Consider the following 16,403-nt stretch of genomic DNA (forward strand, 5'->3'; position numbering starts at 1 on the left):
CCTGCCCTGTGCTGCTCCAGCTCTGGGGGCCAGGGTCTTGCACTCAGTTCTGTTTCACTGTAGGATAGTAATACCGACATTGATTAAAAATTAATTAAAAACAGGCTTGTGCATCAGTGCGTTCTGAAGGCAGAACTTCAGATGGGTCTTGTGCTTTTTGTGCCAAGCTGTTGTTGTATAAAAGAAAAGACCTTGAATAGCCTGTACTGAAGACTCCTACACAATGTCTGTAACAGGGGTGGGAAGGTGTGTGCTCTGTGGCTGCTGTCACACAGCAGTTGGTGCTGCTAGGCCAGGGCCATGTCCTCTTGCAATTTCTGCCTTTTGGTGTGTTTTCGGGTTGTATTTAGTGTTGTGGTTTTTAATATGTATTTTACAAAATAGTTTGTATGTGGTGATACAGAGTATTCTTTTTTAAAATGGAAGGAAGAAAAAGACCTTTAGGAGTCTAAAGGTTTCTGAGGTTTTTGTGAGGGCACTCTGCATGCTGGGAGGTGTTCTGAGTTGTGTGTGGCAGCCTTTGGGCAGCTGTACTTAGAGCTTTCTCTGTCACTTTCCATGACTGTAGTTTTAACAGAAGCAAAATAATAAGCAAAATAATTCCTGGCTTAATATCTTTATACTTTTTTTTTTTTTCCTCTTCCACTTAATGAAGCAATAATACTAAACTCATAATAATGCTCTTGGGCTTTCCTTCTTCATTTTAGATCTGAACCACAGTGGTCTAGGATCCCATTATGAAAATTCTCACTGGGGACCAGTCTCTTCAAATAGTGACTCCAGCACAAACTGGGATAAAGTTATCGTAGACGGCTCTGACAAAGAAGCATGGCCATCAATCACTGGCAGTGACCCAGAGCTGACTTCAGAATGTATGGACACTGACTCTGCCTCCAGCTCTGGGTCGGAGCGGAACCTCGTTATCATGGCTTCAGGGAGCACAGCAGGAGAAGGCGATGGCATTCGCAACGGCCTCGGACATGGGTCTCAGAATAAGTTTGTGGTTGGTAGCAACAGCAATAATGTGGGCAATGGAAGTATTAATGGGCCGTGGGGGTTGTCCCACGGGTCCATAATAAGCACATGTCAAGTTTCTGTGGATGCTCCTGACAGCAAATCTGAAAGTAGCAACAATAGAATGAATGCTTGGGGCACCATAAGCTCTTCATCAAATGGAGGGTTAAATCCAAGCACTTTGAATTCAAATGGCAACCATGGTGCCTGGTCCGTGTTGGAGAACAGTGGACATGCCCTGAAAGGGTCCGTGGGGAGTGGGAGTCCTGGCACAAGCATTCAGTGCAGTACCATAGGTCAGATGGCCAACAGCCAGAGTATTAACTCGAAAGTGGGTGGCTCAGCCCACGGTTCCTGGGGAAGCCTTCAGGAAAGCTGTGATTCTGAAGTAAATGGTACAAGGAATGTTTCATTCAGTGGGCAACCTCAAAACCTTAACACTGAAATGAATGGACCAAATAACACTACTAACTTTATGACCTCTAGTTTACCAAACTCTGCTGGTTCGGTGCAGATGAACGAGCTGCCCAACACCGCAGGGCCCGGGGCCTGGCGCGTGAGCACAATGAATCATTCTCAGATTCAGGCCTCTCCAGTGGCAAACGGCACTTCCATCTCTCACCTGAGCAACGGTGAGGCCAAAACTGGCGGCTCTTACGGTACTACCTGGGGTGCCTATGGTTCTGGTTACTCTGGAGACAAATGTCCAGGCCCAAACAGCCAAGCTAATGGTGACACTGTGAATGCAACTCTAATGCAGCCGGGCGGCAGCGGGCCTGGCAGCACTAACTTTCAAATCAACGGGAGTAAAGGCGGAGGGGTGTGGGAGGCAGGGACGGTCGGCTCCCAGAACGTGCCGTGGGGAAACGGGAGCGGTGCCGGTGCTGGCGGGAGCAGAAGAGGATGGGGCAGCCCTGCACAAAACACTGGCACCAACATTTCCAACGGGGAATGGAGCAAACTGCCCAGCAGTCAGCATTCCAATGAAGGCGTCAATGGAAACAGCAGGAAGTTTACAAATGGATGGAAGTCTGCTGAGGAGGAGGAGCTCAACAGCCAGAGCTCTGCTGCCTCGCAGATGGCTGAGCAGAGCAGCACGTGGGCCAAAACTGGTACGGGGGACAGCGAGGGGAGCTCGGAGAGCGCCGGGTGCCACGAGGACAGAGCGGCTACGGAGGGCCAGAACCGAGAGAGGAGGAAAGTCGACCAGCACACGTTACTCCAAAGCATAGTGAACAGAACTGACCTAGATCCGCGTGTCCTTTCCAACTCTGGTTGGGGACAGACTCCAATCAAACAGAACACTGCCTGGGATACCGAAACGTCACCGAGGGGTGAAAGAAAAACTGACAATGGGACAGAGGCCTGGGGGGGCTCTGTGACACAGACTTCCAGCTCAGGGGGGTGTGTGGATAGACCTAGCCCTAATAATAACGATACCTCATCTGTATCGGGGTGGGGAGATCCAAAGTCTGCTACAAGGTGGGGAGACTCCAAAGGGTCAAACAGCCAAGGGGGGTGGGAAGAAGATTCTGCTGCTACAGTAATGGTCAAGAGCAATCAATCATGGGGAAGTGGCAAAGAAGAAAAGTCATCCTGGAATGACACACCGAAGATGAAGCAGGGATGGGGAGATGGACAGAAGGCCAGCCAGGGTTGGGCAGTGTCTGCTGGTGATAGCTGGGGTGAAAACTCTAGAAGTAACCACTGGGGTGAGGCAAAGAAATCCAGTTCTGGAGGCAGCAACAGCGACAGGTCGGTGTCTGGTTGGAACGAGCCAGGTAAATCAAATTCTGTTACTTGGGGAGGCAACAACGCAACCCCAAACAACTCTTCAGGATGGGATGAGCCTGCCAAGTCTAATCAGAGCCAGGGCTGGGGAGACCCTCCGAAATCCAATCAGCCTCAAGTCTGGGGGGACTCGTCAAAGCCAGTCAACTCTCCTGAGTGGAACAAACAAGATGTTGGCTCTTGGGGAGCCCCGTCTGGCACGAGCAAACCCCCGGGGTCCGGCTGGCTGGGGGGGCCAATGCCAGCCCCAGCAAAGGAGGAAGAGCCCACGGGCTGGGAGGAGCCATCCCCCGAATCCATTCGCCGGAAGATGGAGATTGATGATGGAACTTCTGCTTGGGGTGATCCGAGCAAATACAACTACAAAAATGTGAATATGTGGAATAAAAACGTCCCTAACAGTAGCAGCAGTTCAGACCAGCAAGCACAGGTACACCCGCAGCTACTGTCTTCAAGTGCCATGTCTAGCAAGGAGAGCAGTTCGGGTTCTGGTAAGCCTGGCTTTTACCCAGATTTGTGTTTTCTCTTGACTGCAAAGCTCTTTTTTAGTCTTGCTTCTTAGAACAATATTTTCGTTTCAAAGTAGAAAGGGCAAAGTGGCAATGAAGTGCCGTTTCTGTTAAAGAAATGAACAGCATTGTCACGGAGCATTGATGTGTTTGTACAGATTGGGAGATCTGCTCTAGTTTTAAATAGCTGCAGTAATAAGGGCTAAACAGCTCTGCTTGAGTTCTGGGGAGTGGGAACACAGAGAAAATACTTAAAATAGTGTTTAAGAATTGAAATACTTTCCTAAATTATTCTAAACCAGATAAAATATAATTTTGCCAATGAGCCTTCAAGAAACAGAAGCATGTTGAGCTTCTGCAGGACAGAATGAGGGGTGATGGGTTTATAAGGATTTGGTATCAGACTTCCTGGTCTTGTATCTTCATGAGCAGTAAATAATGATTTTGGAGAAGAACTAAATGGGATATAGGAAGTATTTTGTGCTGTGTCTCCTTTTCAAGTGCCAGATGGGGTCAGTTACATGTAACAAGCAGCTCTTAGCTTAATATCTTAGAAATGTGTATTATCAGAATGTAATTCTGTAAATACAAAATTTGTATTTTTGTGATAACTTTTATTAATGGAACAGCTTGCAGTTGTAACAATGACCCTCACACAAAATAGAAACACGTGCTCACGTGCTTTTTACTGCATGTTAAGCATGCAGTAAATATAGTAAATAAATATAGTATATATAGTAAATATATAGAAAAGGTAAAACACTCGAGTCTCTTTAGATAGCTTTAACAACAAAATAGAAACACGTGCTCACGTGCTTTTTACTGCATGTTAAGCATATAGAAAAGGCAAAACACTCGAGTCTCTTTAGGTAGCTTTAAACTCCTGTTCAGAGCGATGCCAATAACTCGCCCTGCTTTGCACAGGTTGGGGAGAGCCTTCTGCTCCAGCCACCACTGTAGACAACGGGACGGCGGCGTGGGGCAAGCCCATGGACACTGGTACGAGCTGGGGAGAGCCTGCCGGCGAGGCAGGAGGCACCTCTGGCTGGGGAAACGCTTCTCTTGGGCAGCAGCCTCCAAACAAGCCTGGTGAGTGCTCTCAGCGTGCTTCAGGAGGGTGAGGTGACATCCCTCTCTGGAGGCTTCACGTTTTCCAGGGGTTGTTACCTCGCAGTAGGCTCCGAGCTGTTCCGTGGAGCTGCTGCTGGAATGCTCACTGCCGGGATTTTTCACCACCAGGGCCTAAATCTATGCAAGATAGTTGGTGTGGAGATGACATGCCCTTGAGTGGCAGTCGTCAGACCAGCTGGGAGGAAGAGGAGGATGTGGAGATTGGAATGTGGAACAGCAGTTCCTCACAAGAAGCTAACCCCTCGTTAAACTGGCCACCCTACATGAAGAAAATGCCCACAAAGGTGAGGAGCAGCTCGGGGCAAGGCTTGCAGTCATTTCTGAAAGCTGAGTCAGAAGGGATTGCTGCACTTACACAGTACACTTTAATTGTCATTCTTTACACTGTGATGTAATTAAAGTCAGATCTGAGTATCACAGGAAATCCTTTCTGTTTTTAAGGGAATGATGAAAGGTGGAAATAAGCAAGATGAAACATGGATCAATCCATTCATTAAGCAATTCACAAATCTCAGTTTTTCAGTAAGTATTTGTCTCTGTCTGGCTTTGCTGCCTTTCCACAGGGCTTGTTACAATGTGCAGACATTGAAATGCTCAATTGCCAAGTGTTCATTTGCATCGTGGTTTTCTTTTTACTTGTGTTTGTCTCCCCTGTCACCCATCCCTTTTCTGTGCATTCTCATTGCAAAAAGACCTCTTTATTGATGAAAAGTGGTTTTGTAGCCACTACCCAGGTATTCATCCCACAGCCTGAGGCTTTACTTCATTTACTGGGGGTTCTGGTGAGGGAAACTGTTCTTGACTGGATAGCAACTGAAGGGAGGAAATGCTTTGAAATAGCACCTGATTGTCTTGATTCTTCTTCTTGCAGTTTTGAATTGTAATAGTGTGCAGGGATCTCTTTGTTTTATCTTAAAATTATTATTATTAAATAACTGTGATTTATTTTATTACTTCAGAGAGAATCACCAGAAGAAACCATACAGAGCAATAAGATGGACATGTCTGGAGGTAAGAGCAGCAGAACCGAGCTGGGCTTTATTGCTTTTTCTTCCATACTCTCTTTTACCTGATATCCTTCTGTAAATTACATTTTTGAAACGATATGCAGCGTATATATAGCTATATATAGTCAAGTATGTATTTCCCTAAAGAGAAGGAATGTCCTTGTAGAGAAGAGTATTTGTGTGTGTGAGTAATGCTGCACACACAGTCACCTGGTTGCTATAGGAATATTGGCCACGTGTCAAACTAAGCTTATTCATATTTATATGTGTTGAACTGACATGAGAGGATGTTTTCAGGGTGTGGGGGTTTGTTTCTTGTAATAGAAGTATCTTGATTGCCCTCTGGGCACCTCCACTGAGTATAAACAGAAACTTACCAAATCCCACACTGGCTCGTTGGGTTCATTCTTGGAAACCTGTGTTCAGTTCTATGAACTGAATTAATACTGAACAGTTATTTAGAAATGTTTAAACCTGAGTGTAAAATTACTCGGGAGCAGTTACAGTTTATTTGATTCCATTCACTGTTAGGATTCCTTTGGCAAATGAAAGATAATTCTTAATACATTAATAACAGTATACTATGATGATGGACTGTTTAACTAAAACTAAACATTGCAACATTGTAGTTTTTAGTGTAGTTACTCTCTCCTTATTCAAAATTGGGTATTTTCACTTTGGGGCTCAGAGTCTTTTGGGTAAAGGAATTGTTCTTTGAGTTTTCGATTTCAGTATTAATGGCAAGCCTGATATTTGAATCGTTGCAAGTTTAAACACTTATCCATTCTTGGTTTTAAGAGCCAGCTGACAGCAGTATCTGTGTGAAGCCTTGCAGAGGGTGTTGGTGGTGATCCCAGGCCTCAGTTGGCTGCAGTTCTTGGTGCCCAGGGTCTCCTGTCCCAGTGAAGCCCAGCGAGGCAGAGCTGGGGTGCTGTGTGTTCAGGGGTGTCCTGCCCAGGCTCGGCTCAGCTCAGCTCGGCTCAGCTCTGCAGCTCGCTGCTGGGGCTGGGGCTGCAGGCCCCAGGGTGTGCAGCCACCTCTGTGTCCCCAGGGTTACTGCAGGACAAGCGGCTGGAGATGGACAAGCACGGCCTGGGCGTGGGAGATTACAATCGTGTGGTTGGAAAAGGCCCTGGTTCTCGTCCCCAAATTCCCAAAGAGTCTTCCATGGATCGCGGTCCTTACTTTGATAAGGTCAGTGGGGTCTCTGTGGGGACGCTGCTGAGCTCCTTCAGTGTGTCCTGAGCAGTGACCTGCGTGCTGCCCAGCCTTCTGCAGGGGCTGCAGGGGCTGAGGGCTGGCTGGTCACTCCATGGAATGTTCTGGTTAACTCACTGACACACAGTACTAAGCACTCTCTGTAGCCCTTGGCGGTGCCGATGACTAACCTGATCTCTTTTGTTTTCTGCCTATTTCCTGCTGGTGCTGGACTGTCCTGTGACTCTTCCCTTCTGCTCCTGCAATGGTTTCTCCCTTCTGCTTGCTTGCTGGCTGGTTGTTGCGCCTCGGTTTGTCTGTCCCATCAGGATGGCATTGTAGCAGACGAGTCCCAAAACATGCAGTTTATGTCCAATCAAAACATGAAGCTTCCCCCTTCAAATAATGCACTACCTAACCAAGCCCTGGGCTCCCTAGCAGGGCTGGGTATGCAAAGCTTGAATTCTGTTAGACAGGTAAGGCTGTGTGCATATCCGTGGTGTGTTACTTACAGCATTTAATGCCTTTTGATATAACATTGTAGCTGCTTGTGTAATCGATACCTGTTTAACTTGTGATTGAAATGTGTGGGGTGGGAGAAGCAGCCCAAGAGGTTTTCTGTCACTGACTGCCCATCCTTTCCCCAGAATGGCAATCCCAGTGTGTTTGGTGTTGGGAATATAGCAGCACAGCCCAGGAGCATGCAGCAGCCTCCAGCACAACCTCTTAATTCATCTCAGCCTAATCCACGTGCTCAAGTGCCTCCTCCATTACTATCCCCTCAGGTAAGTGATACAGAAAGCACTTTGTGTATGAACTATCTCAATGCAGCTCCAGAAAATTGTTCCTTGTTTCTTGGTGTTGCTGATATTTATTCTGTAAATATTTGGGAACATATTTGGCTTGATGAAACCAGGCCTCTGTTGACCAGAGGTATTCTGCACATCCTGGACGGAGCAGAGCCGTGACAGTTGCCTTTGGCCCTGGTGTGTGTTGCAGGTTCCAGTATCATTACTGAAGTATGCACCAAACAGCGGTGGCCTGAGCCCACTTTTTGGCCCACAACAGGTAGCCATGTTGAATCAACTGTCCCAGTTAAACCAGCTTTCCCAGATCTCCCAGTTACAGGTGAGCTGGCTGCTGGCTGTGTGAGTGAGCGCAGCCTGCCGTGTGCCCCGTTCTAACCCTGGCCTGTCTCGCAGCGGCTGCTGGCTCAGCAGCAGAAGGCGCAGCCCCAGAGGAGTGTGCCTTCTGGGGGTCGGCAGCAGCAGGAGCAGCAGGTAAGGAAACCTCCTCGTCCTCACTTCTCAGACTCTGCTGAGAGCTGCTTTTCGTCCTGAGCTGCGTTTCTTGCTGTGGCTCGCACTGAGGCGGGCAGGGGTGGTCGGGTTGGACGGGCTTTAGAGGAGGGACTGGGTGCTGGGGTTTGGCTGAGCAGGATGCACAGGGCACAGAGGTGCATTTCATCCTCCTTCCCAAAACATGGGAAAGCTTTTGCTCATTGGTGTGGTAACTGCTGTGCTTTTTTTAAGGGTCGATCTCTTAGTATGCAGCAACAGATGATGCAACAGTCCCGTCAGCTTGATCCAAACCTGTTAATGAAGCAGCAAACTCCACCCTCTCAACAGCAGTCACTCCATCAGCCCTCCATGAAATCCTTCCTTGAGAATGTCATGCCCCACACTACTCCTGAGCTGCAGAAAGGGCCCTCACCAATCAATGCATTCAGCAGCTTCCCTATAGGTGAGTGCCCTGCAGTCAGCCAGTGTTTGTGTGACACACAGCCCCACTTTCCCCCTTGCCTCCTCCTGGAAAGTGACTGTAACCCTGTCAGTGCTTCCCATTTTAGTGGAAGTAGTAATTCTGTCTGGGGTTATCCTTGCTCACCAAATAGCTTTTCCCCAAGTACTCTCATTCCCGGTGAGTGTCCCTGTCTCAGTACAGAATATTTTACAGTCCTGAGGAATGACAGGCTCCTTTTAGTGCTCCCTTTGTCCTCTGGATCCCCAGGGTGATAAAAAGTCCTGATTCCTGGAGCTAAAGGACTTTAAGAAGTAGAATCCATGCAAAGAATCCATTGATGTACACGCATTTCTTGGGATTTCAAAAATGCTTTCAGTGGCTCTAGAACTGCAAAGGTAGAACAGTCACTTTGCCTGTTAGTGGTTTTGGCCAGGAAAGAAAGCTTTTGCCTTTGCATTTTTAAAGAATTGTTGTCTCATTAGGCAAAATGTCTGAATATTTATAAATACAAACATCTCCTGTTTCTTTCTCCCTGCGTTTTCAGGCTTCTGTCCAATTTCTACTTCAGAAATTCCAGGCTTGTATATTTTCTTCTTACTTTAGGTCCCTTTTTAATGCTATCTTACTACAGCTGTTTACCATGTACCTCTGCTCCTTACCCCTATTTCTTTCCTCCCCTTCGTTTTTGCTTTTCTTCTCTTTTATTCTAATTGGGTCATTTCTGTTGGGCTGATTGCATTCCCACTGGCCTCTGCAGGGAAGTTTGTTTCCTGGCCATGCAGCTGAGCTCCCTGTGCTTGCAGGCAGAGTGGCACTGGCCAGGACAGTGCCACACTGGGGGTGGCTTGGGGCCAGCCTCAAGTCCAGCTGCTGCTTCAGAGCTGCTGGTGATGATTGGCATCAATGTCCAGTTCTGCAAGGCATACAAAGGAAGTTTTTTAGCTGTTGGAGACACTGTGTTAGCTCTAAGGAAAGGCATATTTCACTTTCTCACCAAAGTCTGCTGAGGGGTGGCATCCTGCCCAGGTCAGGCTCCTTTGTGTTTCATTCCTTGAGCTGGAGTTGTTGTGTACTGCCCCACAGCTGCTCTCACATGAGTCATGGCCCTGTCTCTGGAGCCTGCCCTGTGTGTGAGGCTGCTTTGAGATGCCTCAGGGTCTGCCCCAGGATACACAGGAATTGTTTGGGGTCCCTCTGCTCAGCACACAGAGCCACCCTCAGTCCTCACATAAAGGCTGAAGGGTAGGAAGAGCATGTTGCTGGAATTTCTTCCCCCTTAGTGAAGAGCTGAGTGCAGAGGAGAGCTGGTGTCCCCTCCAGAGCAGCCTGGTGGTGTGGTTGTGTGGGAGGGAGCTCACCTTGCCCAGCTCTCCTGGAAAATCCTGTGGGTTTGTTGTTTCCTCTGTGCTCCCACAACAGTGTCAGGAGGCCCAGCAGGCAGAGCAAGGAGGTTCTGTTTCCATCCCAGGGAAGGGATTTGTCAGGATTCACTAGATACTCACCCAGAGTAGAGACTGGGGTCACAGCATCCTTTTCTCTCCCTGACCATTCTGCACTCACATCCCAGTTCATTACAGAATTAAGTATTTCTGTTAATAAAAACAACCTTTATAGTGATTATAACTGATATAACTAATAACTGCTATTGAGTATACTATAACTAATAGTATAACTGATGCAAACAATATCAAGTCTTCCACAGTAGGATATGAAGAATTACTTCTGGGAAAAGTGTTTAAATTATGGATTATGTCCAGGGACTGGTATCCATCACTCAGCCCAACGTGTCCCATCAGAACTGTGACAGGGCTGTGCCTGCTGGGGCTGGCATTGGCCTGGTCACAGACGTGCCCCTCTGCCAGCCTGGGCTCTTTCTAAGCCTTCTCTCAGAGGTCTGGTCTCTGCAGCTTCTCCAAAGGTAGAGGGAAGGTTACTGTGGTGCAGAGTTACTGCTCTGACAACAGCAGAATGCCAGAGGGAGGTGTTAGGAACAGGATCAGATGGACTTCCCTTTTTTTTCTGTTTGAGCTATTGATAGTTGTTACATTTCTTAAAACTCCATCCTGTTCCAAGCACTTTCATGAGGCATTTCAAGAGGAGGCTTTTCTGGCACCAGCTCTTGCTCCTGCCTTTAAGAAAAACAAACAAAAACCCCTCAGAAAGTAAACCAGTTTCTTTCTGGCTGAGAATGTGCACTCAGGAGCAAGAGGAAGCCCTTGCTGTTTCCAGTGCTGAAGGAAGGTGTCTCTAGGAGACATGTGAGAAGTTTCCTGTATGTTTCTGTTCTCAGGTTAAGCCTTTGTAGTGGTTTGTTTTCAGAGAAGAAGTGAATAGATCTGAAGGGCTGGCAAGGTCCCAGGTAGAGTTGTGAGTTCAGGGTTCTTACAGACCTGGGAAGGGAGCGGGCATGCCAAGGTCAAAAATGTGGGCACGTTGTCCAAGCCCAGAAGAGCCTGGTTCTTCCAGGTGTTTGAGTTGGTTTGGGTTGGCATTGTCTTGATTCTCTGGCAGAAACATCTGAGGTACAGAGCACAGCTACAGCAGCTCACGACCAGTTCTGTGTGCCCCCTGTTTTAGGTATTCACATTTTAGTTTCCCTTAACTTCCTGATGTCTTCTTCCACTGACATTTTTGCATGAGGACATGAGCTGAGAACTTGGGAGTGCTTTGCATTGCTCAGCTTAGCTTCTGTGTGCAGAGAGGCCCCTGGTTTAAGTGCTAGAATGTTCCTGAGACCCAGAGATGGAAGCATGCCATAACCATGGTAACGTGCTCTTGGGTGCTTTCTGGGCCAGCAGTGGCGATGAGCAGAGGGAGAGCTTGGGTCTGTGTCTCACAAGCTGTGTGTGCTTTCAGGAATGAACTCAAACTTGAATGTAAACCTGGATATGAGCAGTATTAAAGAGCCACAATCTCGGCTGAGGAAATGGACTACAGTCGACAGCATTTCTATGAACACATCCTTGGATCAGAACTCCAGCAAACATGGTATGTCCAGCATTCCCTGAGCAGCACCCCTGGCAGGTCAGCCTCGGGGTTCTGGGTGTCACTGCAGCTTTGCAGAGTTGGTTTGGGCTGTGGTTGTAACCCCTGTGTCACAGTTTCTGTTGTGCTGTCTGTGCCAGCTTGCTGCTTGTCTGCCACAGCAGCCACAGCTTTGCTGACTGTGCTCACAGAATGATCTTGTGATGAGATTAGTAGAAACATGCTACAGAATTCATTTTTTAACCAGACTTTTCTGTAACTGACTGTTGATACTAGCTTTACCTTAATCTCCAGTGGAATGCTTCATATATTTTTGAGCCAAAAGCTTGGTTTTCAGGTTTTCTCTCCCACCACCCTTCTGTCCTAAGGTGATTTTGGGGGATTTACTGCATTCTGGGCATGGCTGACATTTTTACTGGCAGGTTTTGGTTATGAATGTCTGTGTTTGCATTCTAAAATTGGGAAGAGCTTAGAAGGGCCAGACTTGGTACCGTTGCTGTCCTTAGTTTTAGAGGAGGTGAACTTGGTTGCTTCGTGTTTCATTCCAGTAATCAAGATTCATATGACATTTCAGCTGTTTCAGTTGCTTGAAATCATCCAGTTAAAATTCGAGTCTATAGCCCAAGAATCTGTGTCTAAAGATAGTTATAAATGTCCCCAGTCTCCTGTTACTGTTCAGTCTCAGATGCTGGGGGTATTTTTAGGTGCATCAGCTGCTTTGCTGCTCTGAGCTGCCTCTGGTAGCCTGCAGTGGCCGTTCCCTGCAGCTGCCCTGCTGAGCCCCTCCCGCTGTTGCCACAGGCAGTGGTGGTGTTGCTTTACCTGTAGGTGATGTTTTCTGACCAGAGCCAGGAATTTCTGTGTCTCATGCAATCCCTGGTTCACTCAGAACTGCAGCAGAACTGGCTTTGCTTCTGACAACTTTTAAACCGTTCCTTTCTCTGTCTCTGGGGATTTTTAAATTAATTTTTTTGCCTCCCAAGAGCAGGAATAGAATCTACAGGGCTTTGCAGTGGCTGAAGATCCTTCACATGTTGTAGCTGTTTCTTCCATGAGCTCTCCCACCACAGAACCCTGTTAGCCAAGTGGGGTCCCACAGAATGCTCTTACCTCTGGAATTAATGCTTTACTCGGGTTGAACACACGTTACTTTGAGTATATGTGAAGGGGTTTCATGGGAGACTGTTCTTACAGTTTTCTCCTGAATTACTCAGACATTCTTCATTTTGAGTCACACTCTCCTGTATGATCTCCAGTATAACTTGGATCACAGGAGGACAGCGTGCTGCTCTACATTTCATGAATAATTTACAAGGGCATGATTTAGATATATCAATATAGGGATATAAAAACCAGCCATGAGAAATACTTGACCGCCATTTTATTTTATTTTTTTCACAGGTGCTATTTCAAGTGGTTTCAGGCTGGAAGATTCTCCGTTTGTTCCTTACGACTTCCTGAACAGCAGTAACTCCCCAGCCAGTCCTCCCGGCTCCATTGGGGACGGCTGGCCCCGTGCCAAATCGCCTAATGGCTCTAGCAGTGTTAACTGGCCCCCAGGTACTGCCCTGCCCGGCCACGGGGGCACTGGGCTGTTCTCAGCAGATGGAAATGGAGAATGGCACTTCTATTGTACTGAGAGAAGTGTATCTGCCAGGGAAACCAGAAATTAAATGGACAAAGTGATGGCTAAGTCAAGTAAATTAAATGCTTAAAAGGTTTTGGATTTTCAGTCATTAGGAGATGTATTGTTTAGACAGACGTTTCCTTTTTAAAAGTGTAGTGAAAATAAGCTTCTTTCCTGCATCTGTATTCCTAGAGTTTCGCCCTGGTGAGCCATGGAAAGGTTATCCAAACATCGACCCCGAAACTGACCCTTACGTCACTCCTGGCAGTGTCATAAACAATCTCTCAATTAATACTGTGCGGGAAGTTGACCACCTCAGGGACAGGAACAGTGGTATGCTCAGCTGCTGGGGAGTCATGTGTGACCTTCCCTCTGCTCTTGTCATGTTTGCTGCTTGCTCCTCTCTGGTTTATCCCCTGTGCTCCCTCCTTGCTCCTCTCTGGTTTATCCCCTGTGTTCCCTCCTTGCTCCTCTCTGGTTTATCCCCTGTGTTCCCTCCTTGCTCCCCTCCTGGTTGTTCCCCTGTGTTCCCTCCTTGCTCCTCTCCTGGTTTATCCCCTGTGTTCCCTCCTTGCTTCTCTCTGGTTTATCCCCTTGTGTTCTCTCCTTGCTCCCCTCCTGGTTTAGCCCTTGTGCTGTGGGTTTGGGATGCGTTTGCTGGGTGCTCCTCTCCTGGTTTATCCCTTGTGTTCCCTCCTTGCTCTTCTCCTGGTTGCTTGCTCCCCTCCTGGTTTAGCCCTTGTGCTGTGGGTTTGGGATGTGTTTGCTGGGTGCTCCTCTCCTGGTTTATCCCTTGTGTTCTCTCCTTGCTCCCCTCCTGGTTGTTCCCTGCATTTGCTCCTTGCTGCCCTCACGGTTCCCCTCGTGCTGTGTGTTTGGGATGCGTTTGCTGCATGCTCCTCTCTGTGCTGTCTGTGCCAGCTTGCTGCTTGTCTGCCACAGCAGCCACAGCTTTGCTGACTGTGCTCACAGAATGATCTTGTGATGAGATTAGTAGAAACATGCTACAGAATTCATTTTTTAACCAGACTTTTCTGTAACTGACTGTTGATACTAGCTTTACCTTAATCTCCAGTGGAATGCTTCATATATTTTTGAGCCAAAAGCTTGGTTTTCAGGTTTTCTCTCCCACCACCCTTCTGTCCTAAGGTGATTTTGGGGGATTTACTGCATTCTGGGCATGGCTGACATTTTTACTGGCAGGTTTTGGTTATGAATGTCTGTGTTTGCATTCTAAAATTGGGAAGAGCTTAGAAGGGCCAGACTTGGTACCGTTGCTGTCCTTAGTTTTAGAGGAGGTGAACTTGGTTGCTTCGTGTTTCATTCCAGTAATCAAGATTCATATGACATTTCAGCTGTTTCAGTTGCTTGAAATCATCCAGTTAAAATTCGAGTCTATAGCCCAAGAATCTGTGTCTAAAGATAGTTATAAATGTCCCCAGTCTCCTGTTACTGTTCAGTCTCAGATGCTGGGGGTATTTTTAGGTGCATCAGCTGCTTTGCTGCTCTGAGCTGCCTCTGGTAGCCTGCAGTGGCCGTTCCCTGCAGCTGCCCTGCTGAGCCCCTCCCGCTGTTGCCACAGGCAGTGGTGGTGTTGCTTTACCTGTAGGTGATGTTTTCTGACCAGAGCCAGGAATTTCTGTGTCTCATGCAATCCCTGGTTCACTCAGAACTGCAGCAGAACTGGCTTTGCTTCTGACAACTTTTAAACCGTTCCTTTCTCTGTCTCTGGGGATTTTTAAATTAATTTTTTTGCCTCCCAAGAGCAGGAATAGAATCTACAGGGCTTTGCAGTGGCTGAAGATCCTTCACATGTTGTAGCTGTTTCTTCCATGAGCTCTCCCACCACAGAACCCTGTTAGCCAAGTGGGGTCCCACAGAATGCTCTTACCTCTGGAATTAATGCTTTACTCGGGTTGAACACACGTTACTTTGAGTATATGTGAAGGGGTTTCATGGGAGACTGTTCTTACAGTTTTCTCCTGAATTACTCAGACATTCTTCATTTTGAGTCACACTCTCCTGTATGATCTCCAGTATAACTTGGATCACAGGAGGACAGCGTGCTGCTCTACATTTCATGAATAATTTACAAGGGCATGATTTAGATATATCAATATAGGGATATAAAAACCAGCCATGAGAAATACTTGACCGCCATTTTATTTTATTTTTTTCACAGGTGCTATTTCAAGTGGTTTCAGGCTGGAAGATTCTCCGTTTGTTCCTTACGACTTCCTGAACAGCAGTAACTCCCCAGCCAGTCCTCCCGGCTCCATTGGGGACGGCTGGCCCCGTGCCAAATCGCCTAATGGCTCTAGCAGTGTTAACTGGCCCCCAGGTACTGCCCTGCCCGGCCACGGGGGCACTGGGCTGTTCTCAGCAGATGGAAATGGAGAATGGCACTTCTATTGTACTGAGAGAAGTGTATCTGCCAGGGAAACCAGAAATTAAATGGACAAAGTGATGGCTAAGTCAAGTAAATTAAATGCTTAAAAGGTTTTGGATTTTCAGTCATTAGGAGATGTATTGTTTAGACAGACGTTTCCTTTTTAAAAGTGTAGTGAAAATAAGCTTCTTTCCTGCATCTGTATTCCTAGAGTTTCGCCCTGGTGAGCCATGGAAAGGTTATCCAAACATCGACCCCGAAACTGACCCTTACGTCACTCCTGGCAGTGTCATAAACAATCTCTCAATTAATACTGTGCGGGAAGTTGACCACCTCAGGGACAGGAACAGTGGTATGCTCAGCTGCTGGGGAGTCATGTGTGACCTTCCCTCTGCTCTTGTCATGTTTGCTGCTTGCTCCTCTCTGGTTTATCCCCTGTGCTCCCTCCTTGCTCCTCTCTGGTTTATCCCCTGTGTTCCCTCCTTGCTCCTCTCCTGGTTTATCCCTTGTGTTCTCTCCTTGCTCCCCTCCTGGTTTAGCCCTTGTGCTGTGGGTTTGGGATGTGTTTGCTGGGTGCTCCTCTCCTGGTTTATCCCTTGTGTTCTCTCCTTGCTCCCCTCCTGGTTGTTCCCTGCATTTGCTCCTTGCTGCCCTCACGGTTCCCCTCGTGCTGTGTGTTTGGGATGCGTTTGCTGCATGCTCCTCTCCTGGTTGTTCCTCTGTGTTCCCTCCTTGCTCCTCTCCTGGTTTATCCCCTGTGTTCCCTCCTTGCTCCCCTCCTGGTTTATCCCCTGTGTTCCCTCCTTGCTGCCCTCACGGTTCCCCTTGTGCTGTGTGTTTGGGGTGTGTTTGCTGCGTGCTCCTCTCCTGGTTTGTCCCTGGTGCTGTGCCTGCCAGGGCTGAGTGCAGGAGCTGTCCCAGGGTGAGGGCTGTGCTGCTGGTGTCAGTGTGCACGCCCAGGGCTCGGGGAGCAGCAGAGCCTTGGCAGCCCCGCCGTGCAGGAGTGCAGG

The 16,403-nt window shown here is 47.8% G+C and overlaps 1 protein-coding gene across 5 annotated transcripts in view; it reads left to right on the forward strand.

Annotated features, from left to right (window-relative positions):
* Positions 1-16,403, forward strand: part of TNRC6A (trinucleotide repeat containing adaptor 6A) — a 44,011-nt gene that overhangs the window by 23,871 nt on the left and 3,737 nt on the right. For 4 of the 5 annotated variants that reach the window (XM_041490282.1, XM_041490281.1, XM_041490280.1 and 1 more), the window contains exons 7-19: positions 708-3,296; positions 4,239-4,403; positions 4,554-4,729; positions 4,887-4,967; positions 5,405-5,456; positions 6,504-6,646; positions 7,297-7,434; positions 7,649-7,777; positions 7,852-7,929; positions 8,182-8,392; positions 11,249-11,380; positions 12,779-12,937; positions 13,197-13,337. In XM_041490282.1, coding sequence (XP_041346216.1) covers positions 708-3,296; positions 4,239-4,403; positions 4,554-4,729; positions 4,887-4,967; positions 5,405-5,456; positions 6,504-6,646; positions 7,297-7,434; positions 7,649-7,777; positions 7,852-7,929; positions 8,182-8,392; positions 11,249-11,380; positions 12,779-12,937; positions 13,197-13,337 — 4,194 coding nt within the window. Of the gene's footprint in view, positions 1-707; positions 3,297-4,238; positions 4,404-4,553; positions 4,730-4,886; positions 4,968-5,404; positions 5,457-6,503; positions 6,647-7,296; positions 7,435-7,648; positions 7,778-7,851; positions 7,930-8,181; positions 8,393-8,936; positions 8,970-11,248; positions 11,381-12,778; positions 12,938-13,196; positions 13,338-16,403 lie in introns of all 5 variants that reach the window. The other variant, XM_041490278.1, reaches the window with a different exon arrangement.

The sequence above is a fragment of the Pyrgilauda ruficollis genome, unplaced genomic scaffold, assembly GCF_017590135.1.
Source record: "Pyrgilauda ruficollis isolate IOZ18807 unplaced genomic scaffold, ASM1759013v1 scaffold122, whole genome shotgun sequence".
Classification (NCBI taxonomy): domain Eukaryota; kingdom Metazoa; phylum Chordata; class Aves; order Passeriformes; family Passeridae; genus Pyrgilauda; species Pyrgilauda ruficollis.